General features: G+C 39.8%; 1 protein-coding gene across 1 annotated transcript in view; it reads left to right on the top strand.

Moving 5' to 3' along the window:
* The window catches only part of LOC134677130 (uncharacterized), a 69,829-nt gene that overhangs the window by 16,020 nt on the left and 28,174 nt on the right, over positions 1–25,635 (top strand). Inside the window, exons 2-8 of the mRNA XM_063535589.1 lie at positions 14,940–15,040; positions 15,978–16,122; positions 20,201–20,385; positions 21,133–21,204; positions 22,181–22,266; positions 22,874–22,971; positions 24,861–25,005. Coding sequence (XP_063391659.1) covers positions 14,945–15,040; positions 15,978–16,122; positions 20,201–20,385; positions 21,133–21,204; positions 22,181–22,266; positions 22,874–22,971; positions 24,861–25,005 — 827 coding nt within the window. The 5' untranslated portion in view covers positions 14,940–14,944. The remainder of the gene's footprint in view (positions 1–14,939; positions 15,041–15,977; positions 16,123–20,200; positions 20,386–21,132; positions 21,205–22,180; positions 22,267–22,873; positions 22,972–24,860; positions 25,006–25,635) is intronic.

Raw genomic sequence — 25,635 nt, 5'->3', positions numbered from 1 at the left:
GTATGTGTTTGCCGCCCGGGGCCGATCAGAAATTTGCCGCCCCGTTTATGATCAACATTAGTGCTCAAACATTGTCATGTTTGAGCACACATGTTTGACAAAGTTCGGTAAAAATTTTAAAATATTTTTTCTTTTTTGGCTGGCTATCATTTATTGAGAACTGAGTGCAATTACTTGGATACTACAAAAAAAAAATACCTACTTAAAAACCAGAATCAGGTAGGTACCTACACAATAGGTCTTAGGTAGTTATGTTATACAGGGCGTCCCACGGCTATGCCACATGGAGGGAAAGTACCCTAAATATTGTAGATGGAACATTTTACTGAAAGAAGACATTATTTTAATTTAAAAAACAATTTAAACTGCATTCATAGATTTTTAAATAATTACATGGTTGAGCCGGGAATCGAACCCGCCGCACGAGAAAAAAAATCATCCTGTAGCTTTATCATACCGATCGAAAGGCTTGATCATAAGGATTATTTTTTGCTAAATAACATAGTGTCGGAAATAAAAGGAAGCCCATGAATTTTAACATTTTTAATTCAAAATTAATCAATTTAATTTATCAAATGCTCAAAATGTAGTCTCATTCTGTTGAATACAAAGCCGCACTCTTTTGATTATTTCGCTAAATTTCACATCAAATGTTAAAATTCATGGTCTTCCTTTTGTTTCTGACACTATGTTCTTTAGCAAAAAATAATCCTTATGATCAAGCCTTTCGATCGGTATGATAAAGCTACAGGATGATTTTTTTTCTCGTGCGGCGGGTTCGATTCCCGGTTCAACCATGTAATTATTTAAAAATCTATGAATGCACTTTAAATTGTTTTTTAAATTAAAATAATGTCTTCTTTCAGTAAAATGTTCCATCTACAATATTTAGGGTACTTTCCCTCCATGTGGCATAGCCGTGGGACGCCCTGTATACATTTGAACACTATGTTTTGCTAGTTGGCATACAAATGTCTAAGTGAACGACAATCTGATTCAATATTGCAAAATGTTATAACTTATAACATAAATTAATTAAAATTAGTATTTAAAATTAAGATACAATTAAAATAGGTACAGTTCAAATACAATTATGTTTTATTGTATTGTATATGTAAAAAAATATGCAATCCTTGTAATCAAAGAGATGCCTGCTGTAGATTTTTTTTAAATTCCCGCGTTTTTGCTTGTCCAACTTTCATTAGCCAAACTCTACTAATGCTAATTGGGGACACTATTTTCTGAAAACTCCTTACACCTTTCAACATAAGTTCATAGTGTTAATTGCTGCTCTGGCTTCTTTATTTGTTATCAAGCTAACAGTAAAATAAATACTGACCGATAGTGAATAACAATAACGAACACAGCTGTGTTTATGTGTTACTTAGAAAGTTTAATAAATGCGTTCATTCCTTGCACCGTGCACGTGTACAACTTGTGCAAGGCACAAACAATAGATAGAAGACCCAAACATTTCTTTTAGATTTTATTGCTATGAGTTCGGGAGATTCCAAGTAAGACGTCATTATAAATTTTGCTAATTACGATTTACGGAGTGTGCTCTCTGAAATTAGAGTATAAAATAAGTAACTACTATCAATAGCTCACAGGGAATTAATATTTTGTTCGAGTTACGGAGTCGAAATAATTCTATATTTACCGCGTTTTTTCGATTTAAGTATTTTAGGTACTGAGAAGATATATGTTAATGACTGAGAATTACGACTTAACGAGGTTCGGGTTATCGAGATTACACTGTATTTCCAAAATAAAACAGGTTCATATTATGTAGGTACTTACCTATTACTAATTATTCGGTACCTAACTAAGGTAGAAATGTTACCTAGTTTACGCACATACGCCTAAAACTTTCAAACTAGAAATATTTAATTACTCAACATTCAAATACAATAAAAATAATTAGGTAGTTACCTTTCGACAATAATTAAATAATAATTTGCAAATCGAATCTACATATTATTTTTTTCCGTAGGAGTTGCACTTAGCACTTGTTGCACTGTTCTCAAAATCGAAACAAATGACGAACTTCAAATTTGTTTGTTGTCATTACTGTCTCAGTAAACAGTTGACATAAGTTCGAGAAATAAAAAACCCACACATTCCAAAATAAGGTTTAAAGTTATAAAAATAAGGAGTAATATTATTGTACAGTAAAACAGACCCTTAAGCTCTTTCGTCCGTTCGTGTATAAGCTCGGCGGGCGCTCGGAACGCCGCGCCCCGGCCGGCAGCGATCTCGACATCCACACCGCCGCCGCGCGACGTTCGTGCTAGGTACCATCGCATCAGTACGATTTGAAAATCGTAATTTCTTAATTTTTTATTTTTTTTATTCCGTGTTTGCCGCCCCCGCTTATGTGCCGCCCGGGGCTATGGCCCCCCTAGCCCCCCCCCACGCTACGCCTCTGCTATAGGGTTCCGTACCCAAAGGGTAAAAACGAAATCCTATTACTAAGACTCCATTGTCTGTCTGTCTGTCTGTCACCAGGTTGATGTCATGAACCGTCCCATACAACCATTTCTAGTCGCCGTTACGACGCGGTGTTGACACATCTTGTGTCGACACCGTCTGTTTCGGTCACAATTCCAGTCACAGAGTCGTCGCCGTGTCGACACAGTTACCAGAAATGGGGAAGGGTCGACACATGACACAAAGTGACATAAAGTGTGGTCGCCGTGTGCACACATTGTTTCGGGTTTGCGACTACTTTATGCCAAAATCATTCGTTCATTCGTTCATTTCGTTCCTGTCAAATGGAAACTGTCAGATGGAAAAATGCTTAAATAAAAATAAGTGACATTAATACGCCATCTCTAAAACGGATTACAAGACGTAATTATATATTGTTTGCATTTATATTACAATAGGACTTAAATTATTATGGGGAATTAAACTGCTCGAGTGATTTGATAATAATTGGTATTGGTAATATAATCAACGCGCCACCACATTGTGTTAGTTTAGCCGGAAATGAAATTGTTTACTTCTCAGTGCCTGTGTTCATAACTATATTATTTGATGCATTTTTAGTACTTCGATGCGTATACTATACTTAAATAACAGAAATAACGCTTTACATACTACGAAACTTGTTAATTATGATGTATAAATATGGTTTAAGGCTGAGAAATATTGCAGTCACAAAGTAGTCGCAAATGTTTCGACTTTGTGTCGACTCTGTGTTGACACATGACACGCGCTGTCAAAAGTAATAACAAAGTTACTGGATTTGCAAAATGGCTCCTTGTGTTCATTCGTTTTCAGATATTCTCAAAGTGTAAGAGCCATGCCGTGGAATAAAAAAAGTTAATCCTCATATTTTAATCGCGATTAATTTAGTCGACCTAACATAGATTGAAATTGCATTAATCTGAATATTAATCGAATAAATTATCGATTAAATCTCGATTGAAAGTTGACAGGGGGACATTTTTGTACGTAAATGGAATAGGATTTGCATGTAAATATTTCCCACCTTTTCGGGGCGGGGACAAATGGGAACACACAATTTTTGGATGTATTCCCATTTATTCCCGCAGGGAACAGATGGAATAGGATTTGAAAGTAAATATTTCCCATTTTTTCCCCCCTTATCGGGCTGGGGACAAATGGGAACACACAATTTTCGGATGTAATCCCATTTATCATTTATCCCCGCAGGGAACAGATGGAATAGTATTTGCATGTAAATATTTTCCATTTTTTCCCACCTTATCGGGGTGGGGACAAATGGGAACACACAATTTTCAGATGTAATCCCATTTATCCCCGCAGGGAACAGATGGAATAGTATTTGCATGTAAATATTTCCCATTTTTTCCCACCTTATCGGGGTAGGGACAAATGGGAACACACAATTTTCAGATGTAATCCCATTTATCCCCGCAGGGAACAGATGGAATAGTATTTGCATGTAAATATTTCCCATTTCCCCCCCCCCCCCTATCGGGGTGGGGACAAATGGGAACACACAATTTTCGGATGTAATCCCATTTATCATTTATCCTCGCAGGGAACAGATGGAATAAGATTTGCATGTAAATATTTCCCATTTTTTCCACCTTATCGGGGTGGGGATAAATGGGAACACACAATTTTCAGATGTATTCCCATTTATCCCCGTAGGGAACAGATGGAATAGGATTTGCATGTAAATATTTCCCAATTTTCCCACCTTTTCGGGGTGGGGACAAATGGGAACACACAATTTTCAGATGTAATCCCATTTATCCCCGCAGGGAACAGATGGAATAGTATTTGCATGTAAATATTTCCAATTTTTTCCCACCTTATCGGGGTGGGGACAAATGGGAACACACAATTTTCGGATGTAATCCCATTTATCCTCGCAGGGAACAGATGGAATAGGATTTGCATGTAAATATTTCCCATTTTTTCCACCTTATCGGGGTGGGGACAAATGGGAACACACAATTTTCGGATGTATTCCCATTTATCTCCGTAGGGAACAGATGGAATAGGATTTGCATGTAAATATTTCCCATTTTTTCCCACCTTATCGGTATGGGGACAAATGGGAACACACAATTTTCAGATGTACTCCCTGGCGTGACAATGTGACGTAACGTGACAGGTGCGACATTTCGACAAGTCTCATTGTTGCTGACGTCACAGGCATCCATGGGCTACGGTTATCGCTTACCATCGGGCGGGCCGTATTCCTGTTTGTCACCATCATTGTATTATTTTTAAAAACTTTATTATATCGGCAAAAACATGTATTTCTTTTGCGATGTTTATGATGATAATGATGGAAATTGTCACAAGATTTCAAAGAACTTTCGGTAATTCTTGAGTTCTGTGTCGGAATTTCGTGACAATTGTCGTATTTCTTGTGACAAATGTCATTAGCTTCGCAAAATAAGTACTTATTAACTGGCGATATGGTGGAGTTTTTTTTTAATTAACATGTTGGTGGCAAACAACCACACCGCCCGTCTGATGGTAAGCGTTTACCGTAGCCCATGGAGGCCTGTGACTTCAATTACAGTGATGTAGACAATAGGGAATATTAGGCAAAGCTCTGCGTAGGTGGCACTAGTAGTACACATACAGTAAACAAACATGCGTCACTACGTCACTCACATATCGCCTATCGTGAAACACGACAATCGAGGGTTCGGTTTCTGCCTCTCTATCACTCTCGCATATTCGAGCGATAAAGAGGCGGATAACTAAATTTCGATTTTCGCGTTTACCGATAGGCACTTGTTAACAAACCGCCTTGATGCATCAATGTCATAATTTATTGTCTTTGAAAACTTGACAAAAAACAGTTTAAGGCACAGTATGTATAAGTTAGTCTATGAATTTACTGAGTCGGTAGTGCTGCACTCTGGCGGCAGAACATTGCAGTAATATACCCTATTGTTGGACCTGTCACGTCCTAAAACCTATAAAACAATATTCATGACGACTTTTATGACAACATGCGTAGCCGCCATCTTGGATTATAAAATGGTCATCATTTTCGAATTCTGCACTCCCTAAAACCTATAAATCGACATCCGTGACGACGCAAGTTATCTTTATTTTCAGATCTAACCAATTGCTACAGAATACAAAGGACAAAAAAAGAAGCAAGGAGGTAATGAAACAAGCAAAAATACTGATGATTCCTCGACGCAATTGGATGATTCTTAAATTGTGTCCAGATTTTCTTGTCATAAAAGTTTTTATTTTTCACATATAACTCACACAAGCTCCGTGACATTTCGACCTTGTAATTTTTTTAATGTTTTTGTTTATATATGCGTATCTCACTAGAATAATATAATCAAGGTATGTTTATGTTTGATGGTTGAAATAGTAACTCTAAAAATTATATTTGTGTCTTATATTCCTGCCGAAGACTTTTATTTTTCCTTTTCCTTCTACACAAGTTAGGCCAAGTAATAAGAATTTAGGGCTCTCAATTTTATCTTGACTTCTACATCAGTAAAGCTACGAGGCCATGTTTGGTATCGTTTTCGTATAAATTCACAGTACCAAATTTAGTTATGGTATCACATTGACACCATTCCGAAGTAAAAACATATAAACTTATTAAAATACTTTCTTTTAAACTCCTCTTCACGCTTAAACTGCTGAACAGTTTTAATTTAAAGGTACATATATTTTGAGTCCCGAGACAGGACATGATAAGTTATGTCAAAAATCATCCTTTAAAGGTGTGAAATGTGGTGCAGGGCGGAATTCAGAATTGAATTCTTGAAGTTAATACTTACTGTTTAAGTTTAGGTTTGAAGTCATGTTTTTTATCATTTTCAACTAAATCAAAGATGTAGAATTGTAGACCATCCCAAATTTCATATAAATCGGTTCAGCGGTTATTGATTGTCCGTACAAATTTTCACGCCACTTTTCACACCTTCAAAAGATGATTTTGGTTATAAGATCTATCCTATGTCCTGTTCCGGGACGCAAACTATTTCTATACCAAATTTCAACGAAATCGGTTCAGCGGTTAAGCGTCAAGAGGAGTTTAAAAAATACCGGTCAAGTGCGAGCCGGACTCGCGTATTAAGGGTTCCGTACATTAAGTCCGCCTCGCGCTTGGCTGCACATTTCTAATAGGTTTTCCTGTCATCTTAATAATCGTGATAGGTAAAGGACTATTTTGTGTATTTTTTTCAAAATTTATGACCTAGTAGTTTCGGAGATAAAGGGGGGGCAATGGTCATTTTTTGGGTATAAAATCAATTTGTTTACGTTATATGTCCGTCTTTGGGTCTCTAATTTACATATATGTACCAAATTTCAACTTAATTGGTCCAGTAGTTTCCGAGAAAATAGGCTGTGACAGACGGACAGACATACAGACGCACGAGTGATCCTATAAGGGTTCAATTTTTTCCTTTCGAGGTACGGAACCCTAAAAAAATTGTTTATAAATTTTGTGGAACACGGCCTAGCACCTTCACTGATGTAGAGATCAAGATAAAATTGAGAGCCCTAAATAAAGTTTCAAGAGCGGATATCTCAAAAACTATTCAATATATGGAAAAAATTGACTAAATAAACTTGTAACAAATTAAATTAACTTTAATTTTCTATAAGTGGCCATGTCGCTACGATGCATAGTTTCCGAGATATAATCGAAAAACCGGAAAATGGGACCTTCAAAGCCCCCTCTCTCCCCCCCCGCTCAAAGGCTACGGCCGAGGACTTTTGATATGTTCACCTCCTAACTTGTCCAAACCAAGTTAAGGAGCCAAAAATTGTGTTCTGAGCATTTCCCTCTACAACTTTATTGAGCATTCGTTGCCTGACCTAGTAGCGTATTGCATTTCTTTAAAAACTTTTCTGTAAAAGGTTGACGGGTGTTGGGTGTTTATATGGTTTTGGTCGATTTTTATCATTCGCATCGCCCATGATGACTTACTAGAATTACGAGCACACGAGACACTAATAGTAGTTTGACAAACCTTGGTTTTCAAGAGGTATTTTATATTGACATTTGCTGTCACAAATTTGCTGTCAGATTTAGTCGCAAACCGCACGCAAAGTGCACACAAATGTGTCGACACCTTGTTACGGAAAAGTGTAGACACGGCGACGACACTTTGTTTCGAAACAATTCTAGACACATTGTGTGGACTCTGTTACGACACATCTGACATTTAGTTACCACTTTGATGATTCTGCAACTGGAATGGTTATATGGGGTGCTGCAGCTAGACAGTTGAAATTTTCACAGATGTATTTTTGCTGCCGCTATAACAACAAGTACTAAAAAACAGAATAAAATACATAAATGTTTCTTTTCTATTTCTATTCCTTTAAGAGCGCTCTTACAAGAAAAGTCGAAATAATGCAAAATTGATGATACTAGTCGACAAAATTCAGGACTTTGTGCTCATTATTAGAAACAATGAGTACTTGTTCCAGTAAAAGCGTCTTCTTATCTTTTTAAATATCGTTGTAAATATTAGAAAAAGGACTTATTAAATTAGTAATGAATTTTTTTCTGATGGTCGTTTCCGAAAAACCGCGTGAAGCACTAAACGGCAAGCTCTTATTTGGAAATGTTGAGAAGTTTACTCTGCTAAACCTGGCTATTTTGTATTACTAATACCCTGTACTTTAGGCATATCAAACGATATTTTTCCTACATACCTTTGAGAAAGAGAAAATTAAAGTAAAACGAACTCAATTTTCTCTCCGAAACAAGTGTCAATTTCTACGAAAATCTACTTAATATCGAAGTCATTTTCATATTCAAGCAATCTGCAACGTTTGCTTATACTGTTGGTATACATTAGTGTTTATGAAATTCTACTATAATTTTTTGGCAATTTTTTGAAAACTACTCTATATTACCGATGACGCGCGCTCGCCAGCTCAGTGCCGCGGCAGAGCTTGTACAGGCAGGACGTGTGTCGGTCGGCTCCGCACATTTTCAACGGCGACGACGAGGTTTTTTATCATTGTGTGCGGCGGGCGCCGTGTAAAACGCTATACTGTGTGCGTGTAAACCGCAACGAGAGACTTTGATCCTAGCACTGTTTTTATAGTATTATAATTTATAATGGTACAGTTTAGTAAACTACCGGACAGGATTAAAAATATTTGAAACGACCTGACATTCTATATGTATTTATTTGACTCAAGATAGTACTCAGGGTCTGATGATGGAGCCGGAAGGTTGTCACCGGTACCAATCAACCATGCAACTAAACCACTTTGTGTTTAGGCTCGTTTTATTCATCTCAATAAGATCTTTGACACAAGATAGTACTCAGGGTCTGATGATGGAGCCGGAAGGTGGTCACCGGTACCAATCAACCATGCAACTAAACAACTTCGTGTTTGGGCACGTTTGATTCGGCTCAACAAGATCTTTGACTTAAGATAGTACTCAGGGTCTGATGACGGAGCCGGAAGGTGGTCACCAGTACCAGTCATCCATACAACTAAACCACTTCGTGTTTGGGCTCGTTTGATTTGTCTCAACAAGATCTTTGACACAAGATAGTACTCAGGGTCTGATGATGGAGCCGGAAGGTGGTCACTGGTACCAATCAACCATGCAACTAAACCACTTCGTGTTTAGGCTCGTTTTATTCGTCTCAACAAGATCTTTGACACAAGATAGTACTCAGGGTCTGATGATGGAGCCGGAAGGTGGTCACCGGTACCAATCAACCGTGCAACGAAACCACTTCGTGTTTAGGCTCGTTTTATTCGTCTCAACAAGATCTTTGACACAAGATAGTACTCAGGGTCTGATGATGGAGCCGGAAGGTGGTCACCGGTACCAATCAACCATACAACTAAACCACTTCGTGTTTGGGCTCGTTTGATTAGTCTCAACAAGATCTTTGACACTGAAGATACACAAGGTTTGATTATGGAGCTGAAAGGTGGCCACGGGTACCAGTCTATCATGTAACTGAACCACTTCGTGTTTAGGCACGTTTTATTCATCTCAACAAGATCTTTGACACAAGATAGTACTCAGGATCTGATGATGGAGCTCGAAGGTGGCGACGGGTACCTGTCTATCATGAAGTGTTGGCATCAATCTGAACTAAATCAATCCGGATTGATCAATCGAATTGACGCGTCAATCCGAATTGACCAATCCGAATTGATCAATTCGAATTGATTTAATTCTGATTGACGCGTCAATCCGATTGAATCAATTGGAATTAACGCATCAATCCTCAATTCGGATTAAATCAATTCTCAATCTAGATTAACCCCTTCCCCTTCCCTAAGATAAGAAAGGGTCCCTTTCCCTTCCCTAAGATTAGTTTTCAAAGGTGTCCTTTTTAGGGACTTACTTACTGGACTTAAAGTCGATATCTGAGGTTCCCAGAGGTTCGAAAACGTGTTCCTGATGTCAGTATTGACTGATGTCCCTTTTAGGGACATTTTTCGAAATTGGCCAATTACGTTCATATTCGTAATCGATGTCGACCATAGGTCCCGAAAAATGTTTCTGACGTCAGTATTGAAGGATGTCCCTTCCATTTCGGGACATTTTTTTAAATTGATCGTTGGCACTTTAAAACGATATCTGAGATTTCCAAAGGTTCCGTAACATGTTTCCGACGGCAATACAGACGGAGTTTCCTTTTTTTTCTGGTCATTTATGGGACATTTCTTCCAATTAACCGATTGCGTTCAAAATCGATATCTGAGGTGCCCAAAGGTTTCGAAACATGTTTCTGACGGCAATACCGAAAAATGACCTTTTTTCAGCAGGGTGGCGTAATGCAGGTAGTAAAGTAAGTACGCGGCTAAAGTGTAGAATCTAAATATTGGCGTTGAAACCATATTTTGCACCTCAGATATCGATTTTGAATGCAATCAGTCACTTTCAAAGAATGTCACTAAAATGTCCCAAAACAGGACACCTTTCAATATTGCAGTTGAAAAAATGTTTAGAAACGGTGTACCCTTGTTTTGCCGACAAATTTATCATCGAATATTATTTCATCGACAACGATTCATCGAAACGTTAGTACTAGTAATATTGTTTGGCGTTATTTTGTTTCATATACTATTTATTTCAATTTTTCTTACTGCGTAGAAATACTATTCAACGAATATTACTTGATCGCTAATTCGTTTCAAAATATTTTAATTCGTACAACTACTAAACATCGCAATTCATTTGTTCGACGTATTACTTTAATACATTTTTATATGTCGTACTATACATTTATACATTTTTCTGTTGTAAGAATTTTAGATTTAGGTTAGGTTAGAACTGCGACCCCACACAGAAACGAACGGCTATCAAAGTCGGTTTAGGTTAGGTTAGAACTGCGACCCCACAGAGAAACGAACGGCTTTCAAAGTAGGTTTAGGTTAGGTTAGAACTGTGACCCCACACAGAAACGAACGGCTTTTAAAGTAGGTTTGGGTTAGGTTAGAACTGCGACCCCACACAGAAACGAACGGCTATCAAAGTAGGTTTAGGTTAGGTTAGAACTGCGACCCTACACAGAAATGAACGGTTTAAATTATACCTATTTATAATTTGGTCAAAATGAAAATGACAGCCTTGTTCCGATAAGAAATATTACAAATTGAAGTAATTTTACGCGTAAGAAATTTTATTAAATACAACACAAAATGAAATAAGAAAACCCGTAAAGAAATACCACGATATAAACCATATACAAAATAACTCAAGTACCAATTAAAAGTCCCCGATTTAAATTTACTAGTATCGATTCTTCGACGCAATAACTTGTCGATGAAATGAAAATACTTGAAACGTTGTCTTCGAAATAACATTCGATGAAATGTCTGTCGGCAATTCAAGGGTAAACCGTTTAGAAACCTCTGTTTACTTCAGATATCGATTTTAAACGCAATCGGGTAATTTCTAGAAATGTCCCAAAAAAGGACATCTCTCAATATTTCCCTCGGAAACAAGTTTCGAAACCTTTGGGCACCTCAGATATCGATTTTGAACGCTATCGGTTAATTTCAAGGAAAGTCCCGAAAATGTTCCAAAAAGGACATCCTTCATATAGCCGTCGGAAACATGTTTCGGAACCTTTGGTAAACTCAGACACCGCTTTTGAACGCATTTGGTCAGTTTCACAAAAATGGCCTAAATAAAAAGGACATTAGGTAGGTACATACAAAGTAATCGTCAATCCGAATTGACGATTGAGGATTGACCGATCAATTCGAATTAACGATTAGTAATCGTCAATCTTCAATCAGTAGATTTAGAATTAGTTTCGTCAATCGTCAATTCGAATTGATCGGTCAATTCTCAATCGTCAATCGTCAATTCGAATTGATTTTTTGCCAACACTGCTATCATGTAACTGAACCACTTCATGTTTGGGCTCGTTTGATTCGTCTCAACAAGACCTTGGACACAAGTTAGTACTCAGGGTCTGATGATGGAGCTGGACTGTGGCCACGGGTACCAGTCTACCATGTAACTGAACCACTTCGTGTTTGGGCTCGTTTGATTCGTCGCAACAAGATCTTTGACACAAGATACTACTCAGGGTCTGATGATGGAGCTCGAAGGTGGCGACGGGTACCAGTCTATCACATAACTGAACCACTTCGTGTTTGGGCTTCGTGTTTGGGTTTCGTGTTTGGTTTATCACCTAGTGTCAAAGATCTTGTTGAGACGAATCAAACGAGCCTAAACACGAAGTGGTTTAGTTGCATGGTTGATTGGTACCGGTGACCACCTTCCAGCTCCATCATCAGACTCTGAGTATCACCTAGTGTCAAAGATCTTGTTGAGACTAATCAAACGAGCCTAAACATGAAGTGGTTTAGTTGCATGGTTGATTGGTACCGGTGACCACCTTCCGGCTCCATCATCAGACTCTGAGTATCACCTAGTGTCAAAGATCTTGTTGAGACTAATCAAACGAGCCTAAACATGAAGTGGTTTAGTTGCATGGTTGATTGGTACCGGTGACCACCTTCCAGCTCCATCATCAGACTCTGAGTATCACCTAGTGTCAAAGATCTTGTTGAGACTAATCAAACGAGCCTAAACATGAAGTGGTTTAGTTGCATGGTTGATTGGTACCGGTAACCAACTTCCAGCTCCATCATCAGACTCTGAGTATCACCTATATAGTGTCAAAGATCTTGTTGAGATGAATAAAACGAGCCTAAACACGATGTGGTTTAGTTGTATGGTTGATTGGTAATGGTGACCACCTTCCAGCTCCATCATCAGACCCTGAGTACCGTCTTGTGTCAAAGATCTTCTTGAGACGAATCAAACTAGCCCAAACACGAAATTGTTTAGTTACATGAGAGACTGGTACCCGTGGCCACCTTCCAGTTCCATCATCAGACCCTGTGTATCTTCAGTGTCAAATATCTTGTTGAGACGAATCAAACGAGCCCAAACACGAAGTGGTTTAGTTACATAAATAAATAAATAAATAAATATTATAGGACATTCTTACACAGATTGACTAAGTCCCACAGTAAGCTCAAGAAGGCTTGTGTTATGGGTATGGGTACTCAGACAACGATATATATAATATACAAATACTTAAATACATAGAAAACACCCATGACTCAGGAACAAATATCTGTATCGTCATACAAATAAATGCCCTTACTGGGATTCGAACCCAGGACCATCGGCTTCGCAGGCAGGGTCACTACCTACTAGGCCAGACCGGTCGTCATGATAGACTGGTACCCGTGGCCACCTTCCAGCTCCATCATCAGACCCTGTGTATCTTCAGTTTCTTGTAACTTGTTTCTTGTAAATAAGCGAGTACCTATAATTTCTTTCGAGTAATATACGTTCATAAGTACGAGAATGGGGCTATTCATAAATTACGTCGTTTCAAATGGGAGGAGGGGGGAGGGGGTCTGGACATCGGATGATGGTAGCATGACGTAGGAGGAAACAGAGTCATCCGAAGCATGATTTTTGGATGATTTGAGGGATGGGGGGGTCAAAAATAGATGACGTAATTTATGAACAGCCCCTATGTACATTTGCACTGCATTTAGTATTTTCGTACTTATTAAATAACAGTTTTAGGACTTTATAAGTTAAGTACAGTTAGTGTTGTTATGGTTGATTTCAATATGCTTCGCGAAGGATCAAGAATGTTTAATCCATCATTGTAGTGCGAGTGTGGTAGAAGGGATCGGAATACTGAGCTCGCACGGCCTGCCGCAGCGCGTAAAATACCTAAACTCGCTCAACCCCGAAATGTAATAGCACTCTTAAGATTTTCCAGATTATTTAGACTGTAATGTATTGTACCTCATCTCATGTGGCTTTGCAGTATGTGCCGCCATGAGTAGGTACTTAGAGCTCGTTCCCACTATGTCGGATGTCGTGGCGATTTTTAATCGTACGTTCCACTGGCAGAACATTTTATATGAAGCTGTTCACACTCGTCCGACAACGATTTTGTGTCGGATACGACATAAAATGTCGTGCGTTTTGCCAGCCCTCCCAGCCCGGAAAAAAATCGTGTCGTATCTCGCTCGCGTACGAGTGAATATAGCGCTGTTCACATTTTGTCGGATGTCGGAACGATTTCGCCCGCCTAAATACTGTATTTTTGTAGTTTATGCATCCTGATATCCGAGATAGTAGATCGTTGAATGTACTTATAGACATTCTAAAATAATTGAAAAATTTCACTTCATCACTTCTTAATTCAGCTATCAAATTCTGAAATATTCCTAAGGTAAATCTTTCCCTGAGAATTGGGTGTACCCAATATCTCCTTTTTTTAACTGCCTCTAATCGTTTCTTTCGCAAATAATACAAAACCACAAACATTTCGTCGACGTTCATCTTGTACTAAGCCTCGCTACCCACTCGAAAAATACACGCCAGCTGCGATCGTGCACGACAGACGACTAGTGGGAACAGTACCGCCGACACCCGATTGAAATCCGGATCCGACATCCGACATAGTGAGAACAGCGGCAAGGACACACGATTAAAAATCGCCACGACATCCGACATAGTGGGAACGAGCTCTTACAGTCAACTGTAAAAATATGGGTGCACAAATCATCTAAAAACTTAGAGGATATAACCAATAGAGACGCCATGTCTATAATTTTCGGTACAAAATAGTCTGCCGTTTTTTGCGGGGGAGGGACACATCAAATGTATGCGTAACGTCAACATAGCCATGTCAAATAAACGTCAGTCCATACATGTGTACATGTGGTTGACCATTGGCCGCCTTTTTTCGACAGAAGGGAACGCCTGTTAATGACCACTCCGTTGGTTATATTCTCTAAGTCTGAAAAATATATCCCATAGCCCTTATATCAGCGAATTAAGAACTATGGCACATATTTTTGAATAAGTTGACTACACCCATATTTTTATAGTTGACTGTACTAGGTACTCTATGTAGGGTACAGAGGATTCTGACCTTTATCCCTTTCCATTACAGCCGCGATGTCGCTGCCGGACGTGACGTCAGCGCGCAGCTCGCCGACGCCCCCATGCCCCGAGTGCGACACTAGCGCTTCCGTCACTTCCGATTTGCACAAGGTAAATATACTTGGTCAAGCAGATCTTGTCAGTAGAAAAAGGCGGCAAATTTGATGTAGGCGCGAAGGGATATCGTCTCATAGGAAATTTGAATTTCGCGCCTTTTTCTACTGACAAACTTGACCATCTATGTATAATATATTACAATTATTAAAACTATCGCTGGATGCGGGTCGCTTCCAACCGGTACGAATGCAGGTCCAAGGGGGAGGCCTATGTTCAGCAGTGGACGTCTTATGGCTGAGATGATGATGATAATGATGATTAAAACTATTTAAAAGTACAATTTTTAATATTGGGCAAACGCTTCGAATCCCTTGACTACTGTCTCTCCACAGAATAACTAATAGTACATACTACCGTACAGAAAGGACACTTCCTACCAAACCAAAGTTTGATGACTCCTCTACACGATGGGCCAACGCCGGTCACTCCAAGGGACGCAGCCATGCGGTAGAATGAGATAGCAATATCACTTGCTCCCTCTAACGCATAAATGCGTCCCTTGGAGTGGCCGGCGTTGGCCCATCGTGTAGAGGAGCCATGACAGCGATTCACGGACGAATCATGCTGTTCCTTTCTAACTTACTTATGGCACTATCCCTTTCGGCTGTTTACGGTTGTCAAAATTCAAGTGATTATCTTATCTGTGGTCGTGCACGCAAAAGGACGTCAAGTGGTGCCAACCCATTATAATTGCTCGGAGCAATGCTGAGCCGAACGGAGCCGAGCTTGCCGAAGTCAGGAGTGTCTTCCCCACTGACGTTACTAAACTTGTTTTTGTATACATCCCGTTCCGATTGTCCTAATTTGTCCATACTTTATAATTGAATTCCATTGATAAAGTGGATATAGACTTTTGCAGCTGTGTCTATTTACATGATTAGTTAAAAACGTTGGGTAGTAAACAGGCTAATTTGAACCTTATATATTCCAGTACCAGGTGGCCTGCACATGCAAGCCTTCAGCCGCGTACGCAAGAGCGGACGACCCCGGCCCCCCGCCGCCCGCCAAGCCGGACACCCCACCAGCGCTACCACCGCGACCACCGACGAACCTACTCACTGGTAGAAGAAACAATGGTAAGAGGAACCTTCTATGTCCCAGTACCAAGTAGCCTGGACAAGACTTCAGCTGCGTACGCAAGAGCGGATGACCCCGGACCCCCGCCGCCCGCAAAGCCGGACATCCCACCAGCGCTACCACCGCGACCACCGACGAACCTACTCACTGGTAGACGGAACAATGGTAAGAGGAACATTCTATGTCCCAGTACCAAGTAGCCTGGACAAGACTTCAGCTGCGTACGCAAGAGCGGATGACCCCGGACCCCCACCACCCGCCAAGCCGGACACCCCGCCAGCGCTACCACCGCGACCACCGACGAATCTACTCACTGGTAGAAGAAACGATAGTAAGAGGAACCTTCTGTCTCAGTACTAAGTAGCCTGCACAAGCTTTCACCCGCGTACGCGCGAGCAGACGACCCCGGCCCCCCGCCGCCCGCAAAGCCGGTCGCCCCGCCAGTGCTACCACCGCGACCACCGACGAACCTGCTCACTGGTAGAAGGAATAATGGTATGTCTAAGTCTTTTGATAAGTGAGGCCTGAAAACTCCCCGCCAAGCCGGACACCCCGCCAACGCTACCACCGCGACCACCGACGCATCTACTCACTGGTAGAAGGAATAGTGGTATGTCTAAGTCTTTTGAGAAGTGAGGCCAGAAAACTCCGGTCCTTCGCCCCCTGCAAAGGCGGACAGTCCGGACACCCCGCCGGCGCTGTCCCCACGACCACCGACTACCTAATCTACTCACTGGTAGACGCAATAATGGTATGTCTGATAAGTGTAATGATTGTAATGAATGAATGGTGATTATCAATATTATCATAAATAAATGTAAAATATAAATAATTTCTTTTAGGTACTTGTCCATCTGAATGGTTTAGATAACAATAAAACGTAGACATGGTTTAGATAACAATAAAGAGACAGGTCAAAAATATCTTTTCCGGTCCTTCGAACACATATATTGCATAAACTAATAAATTTAGACGTTTCATTCATTTACCGACCATTCCAATACAAAGAAACTGTCGCAAAAATGTCACAAAACCGCCAATTCAATAGCGTGTCAAAAAAAATCTTCCCACGTACACCAAGAACGATACAAGACATGTAGAATCAGAAAAAAAAATAGATTCACTTACAAAAGAATCTACCTGCATTTTTTGCCCAGACTCATTGTTATAAGTATTTATACGCCTACTAAAAGTACAAAGTAGAATCCATAAGTTATTCGTTTTCCTTAATACCTTATTACCTGGGATGTTATATGTTGTGTCAATCGTTATCTAAAACGAACCAGTTTACATGTAATTTATGAGCATTAATGATTGATATGTGTCTGAAGGTCCCACTTATTTGGTCTCCATAATAGAGCACGTTAAAAGGGATGGAAATAATACCCCCGCATCTTACCCAGCGCGCATGCCCGCAACTCCTCCATTGTCAAAACCACATAACCTAATTCGCTTACAATAAATATTAATAACACTGTATATTTAATCAAATCAACGTGAAAAACTAATTGTAATGCTGGCATTTTTTATTTGCAATGTGCTGTATTGAAATTAAAAAAAAAACTGGTAGCATTGTTATTTTAACTGATTATAAACAAGTGTGTATAAATGCCAGTGCGCTTTATTCCGAATTTAAAACTATATAACCGCGTCAGTGTTTTATAATGTGTCATATTACAATCAGTCAGTGAATTTGCAATGTAAATATAGCAAACGCTTTTGTTATTCAATGAAAAGGTCAATGTTCTTTACAGAGAGGGTGTAAATATCGATTTTACGCGAATGGCGGGCAGTTTGAAAGTTCCTTCGACAAAACAATAAAATAAAAACAAAATGACGGGAAAACGGACTTGATTGTGTTTTTTTTTAAATCTTAGTTGCTTAGGTTTTATTTTAAAGCCTAGTTTTTAATTGTGAAAGTATGCAAGCGTGCGGAGTGATGCAATTGGTACAATATGAAGTATCGACACCACAGTCGATGATCGCGGGCGATGTGGCACAACACTACGTGCCTCCGCCGCCGTATTTTGGTACGTTTGAGTTTGGGATTTTAGTAATAGATGGCGTTGTCACTAATTTGTACGGTTGACTAAATTAATGTGTCGTATATTTCGATATTAGTAATTTCTTGCCTATCGTGAAAACTGATGGAAAAATAATCAACATATCGATTTATAGTACTTTTATAGAATAGCGCCAACCTTCACATATAGACCGGGAGATAGTGACACATTTTACTGGATCATTTGTACCAGTATGGCGGTTCGTCAGGGGTCTAAGCACGTAATGAAGGAAAGAAAAATGATGGTCATAGCGCTGGTACCGGCGGCCCAATCGCGTGGGCGTTAGTCGAACGTGTCGGATAAAATACGAGTGTCGAACGATTTGTACCACAAAAATCCTCGTATTTTCCGATAGTCCATAAAAAAGAAGTAGGCGGTAGCGTAATGCCATACTTCTCCGGTGTGACTTACAGCCCGCCATACTGAGGCGAACACATTAATAAAAAAAAAACAATTAAATCATTTGTGCCAAGCAAATGCACAGGTGATCATCGTCGAGCAGCTATTCATGGACATCACCATGCCATACTTTTCGGATGGTTCCAAATGGCCGCCATACCGCCGCAAAGGAGTTAATTTTTTTTTATTGCTAAACGATTTGTACCATCTTGTAATTTTTTTTCAAGACTTTCTGTGTGATCATAAATGGAAATCTCATAATGCCATACCTGTAGGCGGTGGCAAATGTGTACAATATTTTTTTTTTATTTCAAGTATGGTGCCCCTTTTTCCCCCTATTAGAAGTATGGCAAATATAATAATGGTCACATTGCATCATATAACTTCCAAAAATCCAAGACTTAAAACAAAAAATTGTTTTTTGTTTTAAGTCTTGGCTTAAGTCTCACAGTCGTCCGCCCCGTAGTTATAATCTGAAATATTTTTTTTAGGTATAATTGTATCCAAACAAACAGAATATGATGATGCCATGCTGTAAAAAAATATTTAACGTATACATAGTCGTATTTTTGAAACGTATCGATTAAATAAGTTTTTCAAGTATGGCAGCACTTTTTCCCCCTACTATAAGTATGGCAATTATAATAACGGTCACATTTTATCAAATACTTTCCAAAAATTTAAATGCAATACTGGTGCAACGATGGAGCGAGCTCGCCCAGAAGGTGCCTGTTCACTCTTGATTTGAAGGTTGCCGGGTTATAAGAGCACGGAAATATAGACGCCGGCAAGGAATTCCATTCCTTGGCAGTGCGCATAAGGAAAGTAGAAGCAAAGCGCTTAGTGCGAATTGGCGGAATATCTACCAAGTAAGGATGGAAACCGGCCGTGCGTCTAAAAGTCCGATGGTAGAATGGGGACGGTGGAATGAGCTCGTGTAGCTCTTGGGCACACTCCCCGAAGTGCAACCTGTAGAATACCGACAGGCTGGCGACTTTCCGCCGATGGGCCAAAGTCTGAAGCTTAGCCGTTAGCTTCTTGTCGCCAATCATCCTCCTGGCTCTGCGCTCCACTGAGTCCAAAGCGGCGAGTTGGTATTTAGCTGAGCCATCCCACAGGTGGCTGCAATACTCCATACACGACCGGACTTAACGAAAATATGCGGCAGATTCCTGCAGCTGACCTGTCTCCACAAGTATTGGCTCGCCTTTCCTGTGGCATAAGACAGTGAAGCCGAGAGGGTAATGCAGGTGCTGGGCATCCCTGCGTTTCCTTAATTCCGTCCCAGGCGGTGTAATGTATGTTACACCATAAATCGTCTGCAATAGACGTAAAGGCCAATGATGATCAACTCGTAATGCTCTCAAAAAATGCTGTAAACAGAAACTGCAGAGCATAAGCATGATAGTATATTACTTTTAAACGTTGGTGAATTAGTTTTTATTGAGAAAAGATAACTCTTTGGAGTGAAAGTGCGTGCGTGCGTACCTGCGTGCGTGCATGCGTGCGTGCGTGCGCGAGCGAGTGCGCGCGTACGCGTACGTCCGTGTGTTTGTATTTCAGCATTTCTCTTTATAGGTAATTCTAACTAACATTTGGCTATGTCTTTCCACAGCGGCCGTCAACTGCGCCACCACCGCCCCCTGCCGGCGCCACAAGTACGCGTGGTGGTGCGTCGGCTGCGGAGCCCTAGCCGCCGCCCTTGGGGGCCTGCTGGCGTTGCAGCACATCATAGTGCGAGTGTACACCGCGTCCCCGCAGCATCTTGAAACTGTGCCCGCCGCGGTACCGGCCGCTATGGTATGTGTAACTCCTGGCTTTTTATGTGCGCCTGGTACTTTCGTTATACAGTTATGTGGTTTCTAGGGTTCCCTGTCTGTCCGTCTGTCTGTCTGTCACCTTCGCAGTCACTGTCACTGTAGCAGTTGAAATTTTCACAGATGAGATGATGTATTTCTGTTGCCGCTATAACAACAACCTACTAAAAACAGAATATAATAAAAATTTAAGTGGGGCTCCCATACAACAAACGATGTTTTTGCCGGTTTTTGTGTAATGATACGGAACCCATCGTGCGCGAGTCCGACTCGCACTTGGCCGGTTTTTCCTTTAGTTTTGACAAGATATTATTGTGGTTTAGGTACTTATAGTCGGGCAAACCTTGTCAGTAAATGAATATATGTAATTATGTAAGTTAAAATACTGGTAAAAGTATTTGTTTCTATCATTAACCCGGTAATATCCCAACAAAATGTGACGTTCTCAATCAAAAGGTACCACTTTGTCGATTATCATAAAGACGCTATTTGCTTGCATCTTTATACGAATAACCTGTCTGAGCGTCCTTATGGTAAGCGACAAACTGGTATATTGATTGAGAACGTCACAAATGTATAATGTGTAATTGTATGTCACAAATGCATAATGTGTAATTATGTGTCACAAATGTATAACTTGTATTGTGTGTCACAAATGTATAATGTGTAATTGTGTTTCACAAATGTATAATGTGTAATTGTGTGTCACAAATGTATAATTATTTTTCAGCTGGTGTTAACCGGTGTGTGTATAATGAGTCTCGCCCGCCGCCGCAACCGATACAGCTATATGGTAAGAAAAGTATGTTATCACTTCGTTATTGTTTTGCTGATTTTCCCCCCAAAAATCCGATGTCAGAATTGGTGCTTCTTAAGAGGTATTCAGACGGGATGATCAAATCGACCGATTTGATCAGAAATGAAATTGGCGTCAATCTCCAATTTAATCACCCATTTTAGATTACATGGTGATATTAAGAGCCCTCTAAATTGAAAAAATGCCCCAGAACGAAAATACTGGTGTCACAAATTGGTATTCTTACATCCGTACCTCATTTTTTTATCGGTAATATCGGTCATTATCGGCGGTTGAATTCGGCGAGCCAAATTAGCGTTTGCATCCGCACGTCCTGATTCGATCGGGCAATTTAATCAGATTGACTAGTCTGGATACGCCTTTATTTAATTTGAAGTGTCTGATATAAAAACCGTAATAGACTACCGCACTGCTCCGCGACTTGGGTGCGGTAGTCTATTATTTTAACATAGAAATAAGGAAATAAGTGGAAATCGGTAGATTTGATCAGGAAAATAATTGGCGCCAATCTCATCTAGCGTCCACACGTACACAATTTAATCACCAATTTTAAAACCATAAACAAACGCACGTACATATCCTAGCATTCCATAGATCGCTCTTCTAGATAGAGATAATATATAGAGATGATAGAGCGTTCTTTTTGGTCGCTTCGAAAATTGACATTTTTGTGTCCGCACCTCCTGATTTGATCGAGCAATCGAATCAGCGAGCCAAATTGCCGTTTGCGTTCGCACCTCCCAATTTGATCGGCCAATTTAATCAGATTGGTGAAAAATTCACTAATTTGGATACGCCTATAGAAATCATGCTATTGATTTGAGTCATCGGTGTTGCCACTATTGTATCGCATTTAGTTAAATTTTATATAATTTCTACAGTTTCATATGAAGCACTATATGTATAAGGAGTTTTACTGTATATGTATTTTGCAGGTAAGTTGTACGGTTTTCGTTTTCAGATCAAAGTGGTCGGCGCCTGCTGCCTGGCCTGCGCCCTGACATGTGTTCTGGTCACCATCACGACCACATACATACATATGAACAAGTAAGTTACAGGTTACAGTCAGGCCCCATTCGCACGGCAGCTTTTTCAACGCGCGTTAAAAAAGCGGTTGAATGACACAAATGGATAACCATGTATCATTCACACGATAGCGGTGGCGCTTTTTATCAAGCGTTGTTGAATTTTCGACTTTAAGTCTTGGTCGTTAAATTGAATTTAGAGTGCGGACAGATTCAAGCGCTTTTTTAACGCGCGATGAAAAAGCTGTCGTGCGAATGGGGGCTCAAGTGTGAAGGGCATTGAGGTAGCTTCTGAAACAGGTTGATTTAGAATAGAACTCTGTGATAAATCAACGAAACCTAATTGTGTTTGGGGTTGTTCGAGTTGTTTCGATGAGTATTAGTTGTCTGTGGAAAGAAAAGTACAGTATGTATGTATGTACATACATAAGAGTTTATGCATACATACATATGTATGCATAAATAAGAGTTTATGCATAGGTACATACATATGTATGCATAAACTCTTTATTATACAAAACACAAATTTATGGCACAGTCAGTAATAAAAGCTTTTGGTCAGACAATTCAATCAAATTGGGCGATTGTCCCGTCTAGACGAGCCTTAAACTGTGCATTATTGTTTGCAGACTACAGAAGTTGCAACACTGCGAATACACTAAGAAGGCGAGAGCTTGTACCTGCTTCTCTACACGGCCAGACACAGTTCACGTCGGCAAGGAAGATGGTACTTATTTTTTATTTCAAACGAGTTATAGTTAGATTCCGTCCGTCGTTAGAGAGCGCGCGTGCGCCCGCCCGCCCCCGCAGCCCGCAGAGCATGTCGCGCGCTCGATCTATACAGGCGGCGCTCCCTAGTCGAAGATCCTCATAACGGATCGAAACATGACGAACGTTAATTCGACTAAGCCTTCATAAGACGTCTAAAATAATTACTGGTCTTGTGTTATCATGGACTATTTTGATGAAAAATTCTGAACGCTTGACATTTACATTTTTAAACTTTTTATTTACTAAATTGATGATGTATTATTAAAATTTATAACTTTAATGGTAAATTAGTAAAAATAGCTTTAGTATTATTATTTATACCCTTATAGGTCAGGAAATGAATGCTCAAAAAACGTTGTAGAGGGAAATGCTAGGAACACAATTTTTGACTCCGTAACTTTGTTTAGACTAGTTAGGAGGTGAACATATCAAAAGTCCCCGGCTGTAGCCCCGGTGCTGCGGGGTAGAGGGGGGTAAGAAGGTCGAATTTTTCGGTTTTTCATTGATATCTTGGAAACTTTGCATCTTAGCGACATGACTACTAAGACAAACCGAAAGCTCATAAAATTAGTTACAAGTTTTATCCAGTCAAGTTTTTCGATATCTTGAATAGTTTTTGAGATAGACGCTCTTGAAAGTTTATTTAGGGATTTTAATGTTATCTTGATATCTACATCAGTGATGCTGTTAGGCCATGTTTGGAATCATTTTCGTATAAATCGGGGGTGCTGAATTCATTTATGGTATCACATTGACACTATTCCGAAGTAAAAACAAAATTAAAAAAATATATATTTTTTAAAATCCCTCTTCACGCTTAAACCGCTGAACCAATTTCGTTGAAATTTGGTACAGAAATAGTTTCAGTCTCGACACAGGACATAGGATAGTTTTTATAACCAAAAGCATCTTTTGAGGATGTGAAAAGTGGGGTGGAAGTTTGTATGGGGAGTCAGTAACCGCTGAACCGGTTTAGGTGAAATTTAGGATGGTATACATCTGTGATTTAGATGAAAATGATACCTAACATGACTTCAAACCTTACCTTAAGCAGTATGAACCTCAGGAATTCAGTTTCGTCGATGAAGTTGAATTCCCCCCATACTCCATTTCACAACTTTAAAGGATGATTATTGAGATAAAAAGTATCTTATGTCCTGTCTTGGGACTCGAAATATCTGTATACCAAATTACAATTAAATCGGTTGAGCGGTTTAAGCGTGAAGAGGAATTAAAAAAAAAAGTTATTTGTTTAAAGTTTATATGTTTTTTCTTAGGAATGGTGTCAATGTGATACCAAAAATGAATTCAGCATCCCCGATTTATACGAAAATGATACCAAACACGGCCTAAGAGCTTCACTAATGTAGATATCAAGATAAAATTTAAAGCCCTAAATAAACTTTCAAGAGCGGATATCTCAAAAACTATTCAAGATATCGAAAAACTTGACTAAATAAAACTTGTAACAATTTTTATCAGCTTTTGGTTTGTCTCAGTAGTCATGTCGCTAAGACGCATAGTTTCCAAGATATTAGTGAAAAACCGAAAAATGAGACCTTCTTTCCCCCCTCTCCCCCCCAGCACCGGGGCTACGGCCGGGGACTTTTGATATGTCCACCTCCTAACTAGTCCAAACAAAGTTACGGAGTCAAAAATTGTGTTCCTAGCATTTCCCTCTATAACTTCTTATTTCTTGGCCTATTAGTTACAATACCTGTGATTATCAATCTAATTTAGTATAATTCGTTCTTGTAATTAAATCTACAATGATTTATTAAAACTTAATCTAGCATAAAGCTTAACAAAATGAAACAGCTATACTCTTTATACATTTTTTTTCAGAACTCCGTTGCGTGTTCGAAGGCGTGTCAAGTTGCGAGGTGGTGCGCGGCGCGTTGCTCATATGTCTCCGCGGTGTGTTCGGTCTGTCCGTGTGTGCGGTGCTCGTGTGCATGTTTAGCTCCATGCTCGCTTATCAATTATTACGGTAAGTGTTATTCTAGCTACATACAGACAGCAGCAGAAGTTGCTAAGCGGGCCAGGTGTTCAAAATGATCTTGACGCGACTTTAATGTTAAGAAAGTAAGAGCGTGTCAAGGTAATTTTGAACACCTCACCCGCTTAATTAAGCAACTTCTGCTGCTGACTTTACTACAGTATTAATACAGAAAAATGTGCGAATTGCTAATTTATATGGAAGATCGAGTCTTTCGCATACGTTGATCGACCGACTTTCTACTGACGAAATGGTTGAAATTCTGCTGAGAGACAGATAAAGGAGATTCTGAAAAATTTCAGTGTTGCCCTCGTTTAGAATACATACGTATAAACGTTAGAAAATTGAATGGGTCGCGCTTAAAACAAGCGACGACGTATTTAAAACTCCAATGCGTGTTGGTGTGGTGTGTCAAGTTGCGAGGTGGTGCGCGGCGCGTTGCTGATATGTCTCCGCGGTGTGTTCGGTCTGTCCGTGTGTGCGTATGTTGATATGTTCAGATCGATGCTCGCTTATCAATTACTACGGTAAGTGCTTATATACTAAACTATAACATACGAGTATCAATGACATTTCGAATATCGATCGTTCGCGATAGTATTTGCATTTAGTCTGGCGTGG

Source organism: Cydia fagiglandana, chromosome 25 (assembly GCF_963556715.1).
Source record: "Cydia fagiglandana chromosome 25, ilCydFagi1.1, whole genome shotgun sequence".
Taxonomy (NCBI): Eukaryota; Metazoa; Arthropoda; class Insecta; order Lepidoptera; family Tortricidae; genus Cydia; species Cydia fagiglandana.
This window is presented reverse-complemented; position numbering and strand designations above follow the sequence as displayed.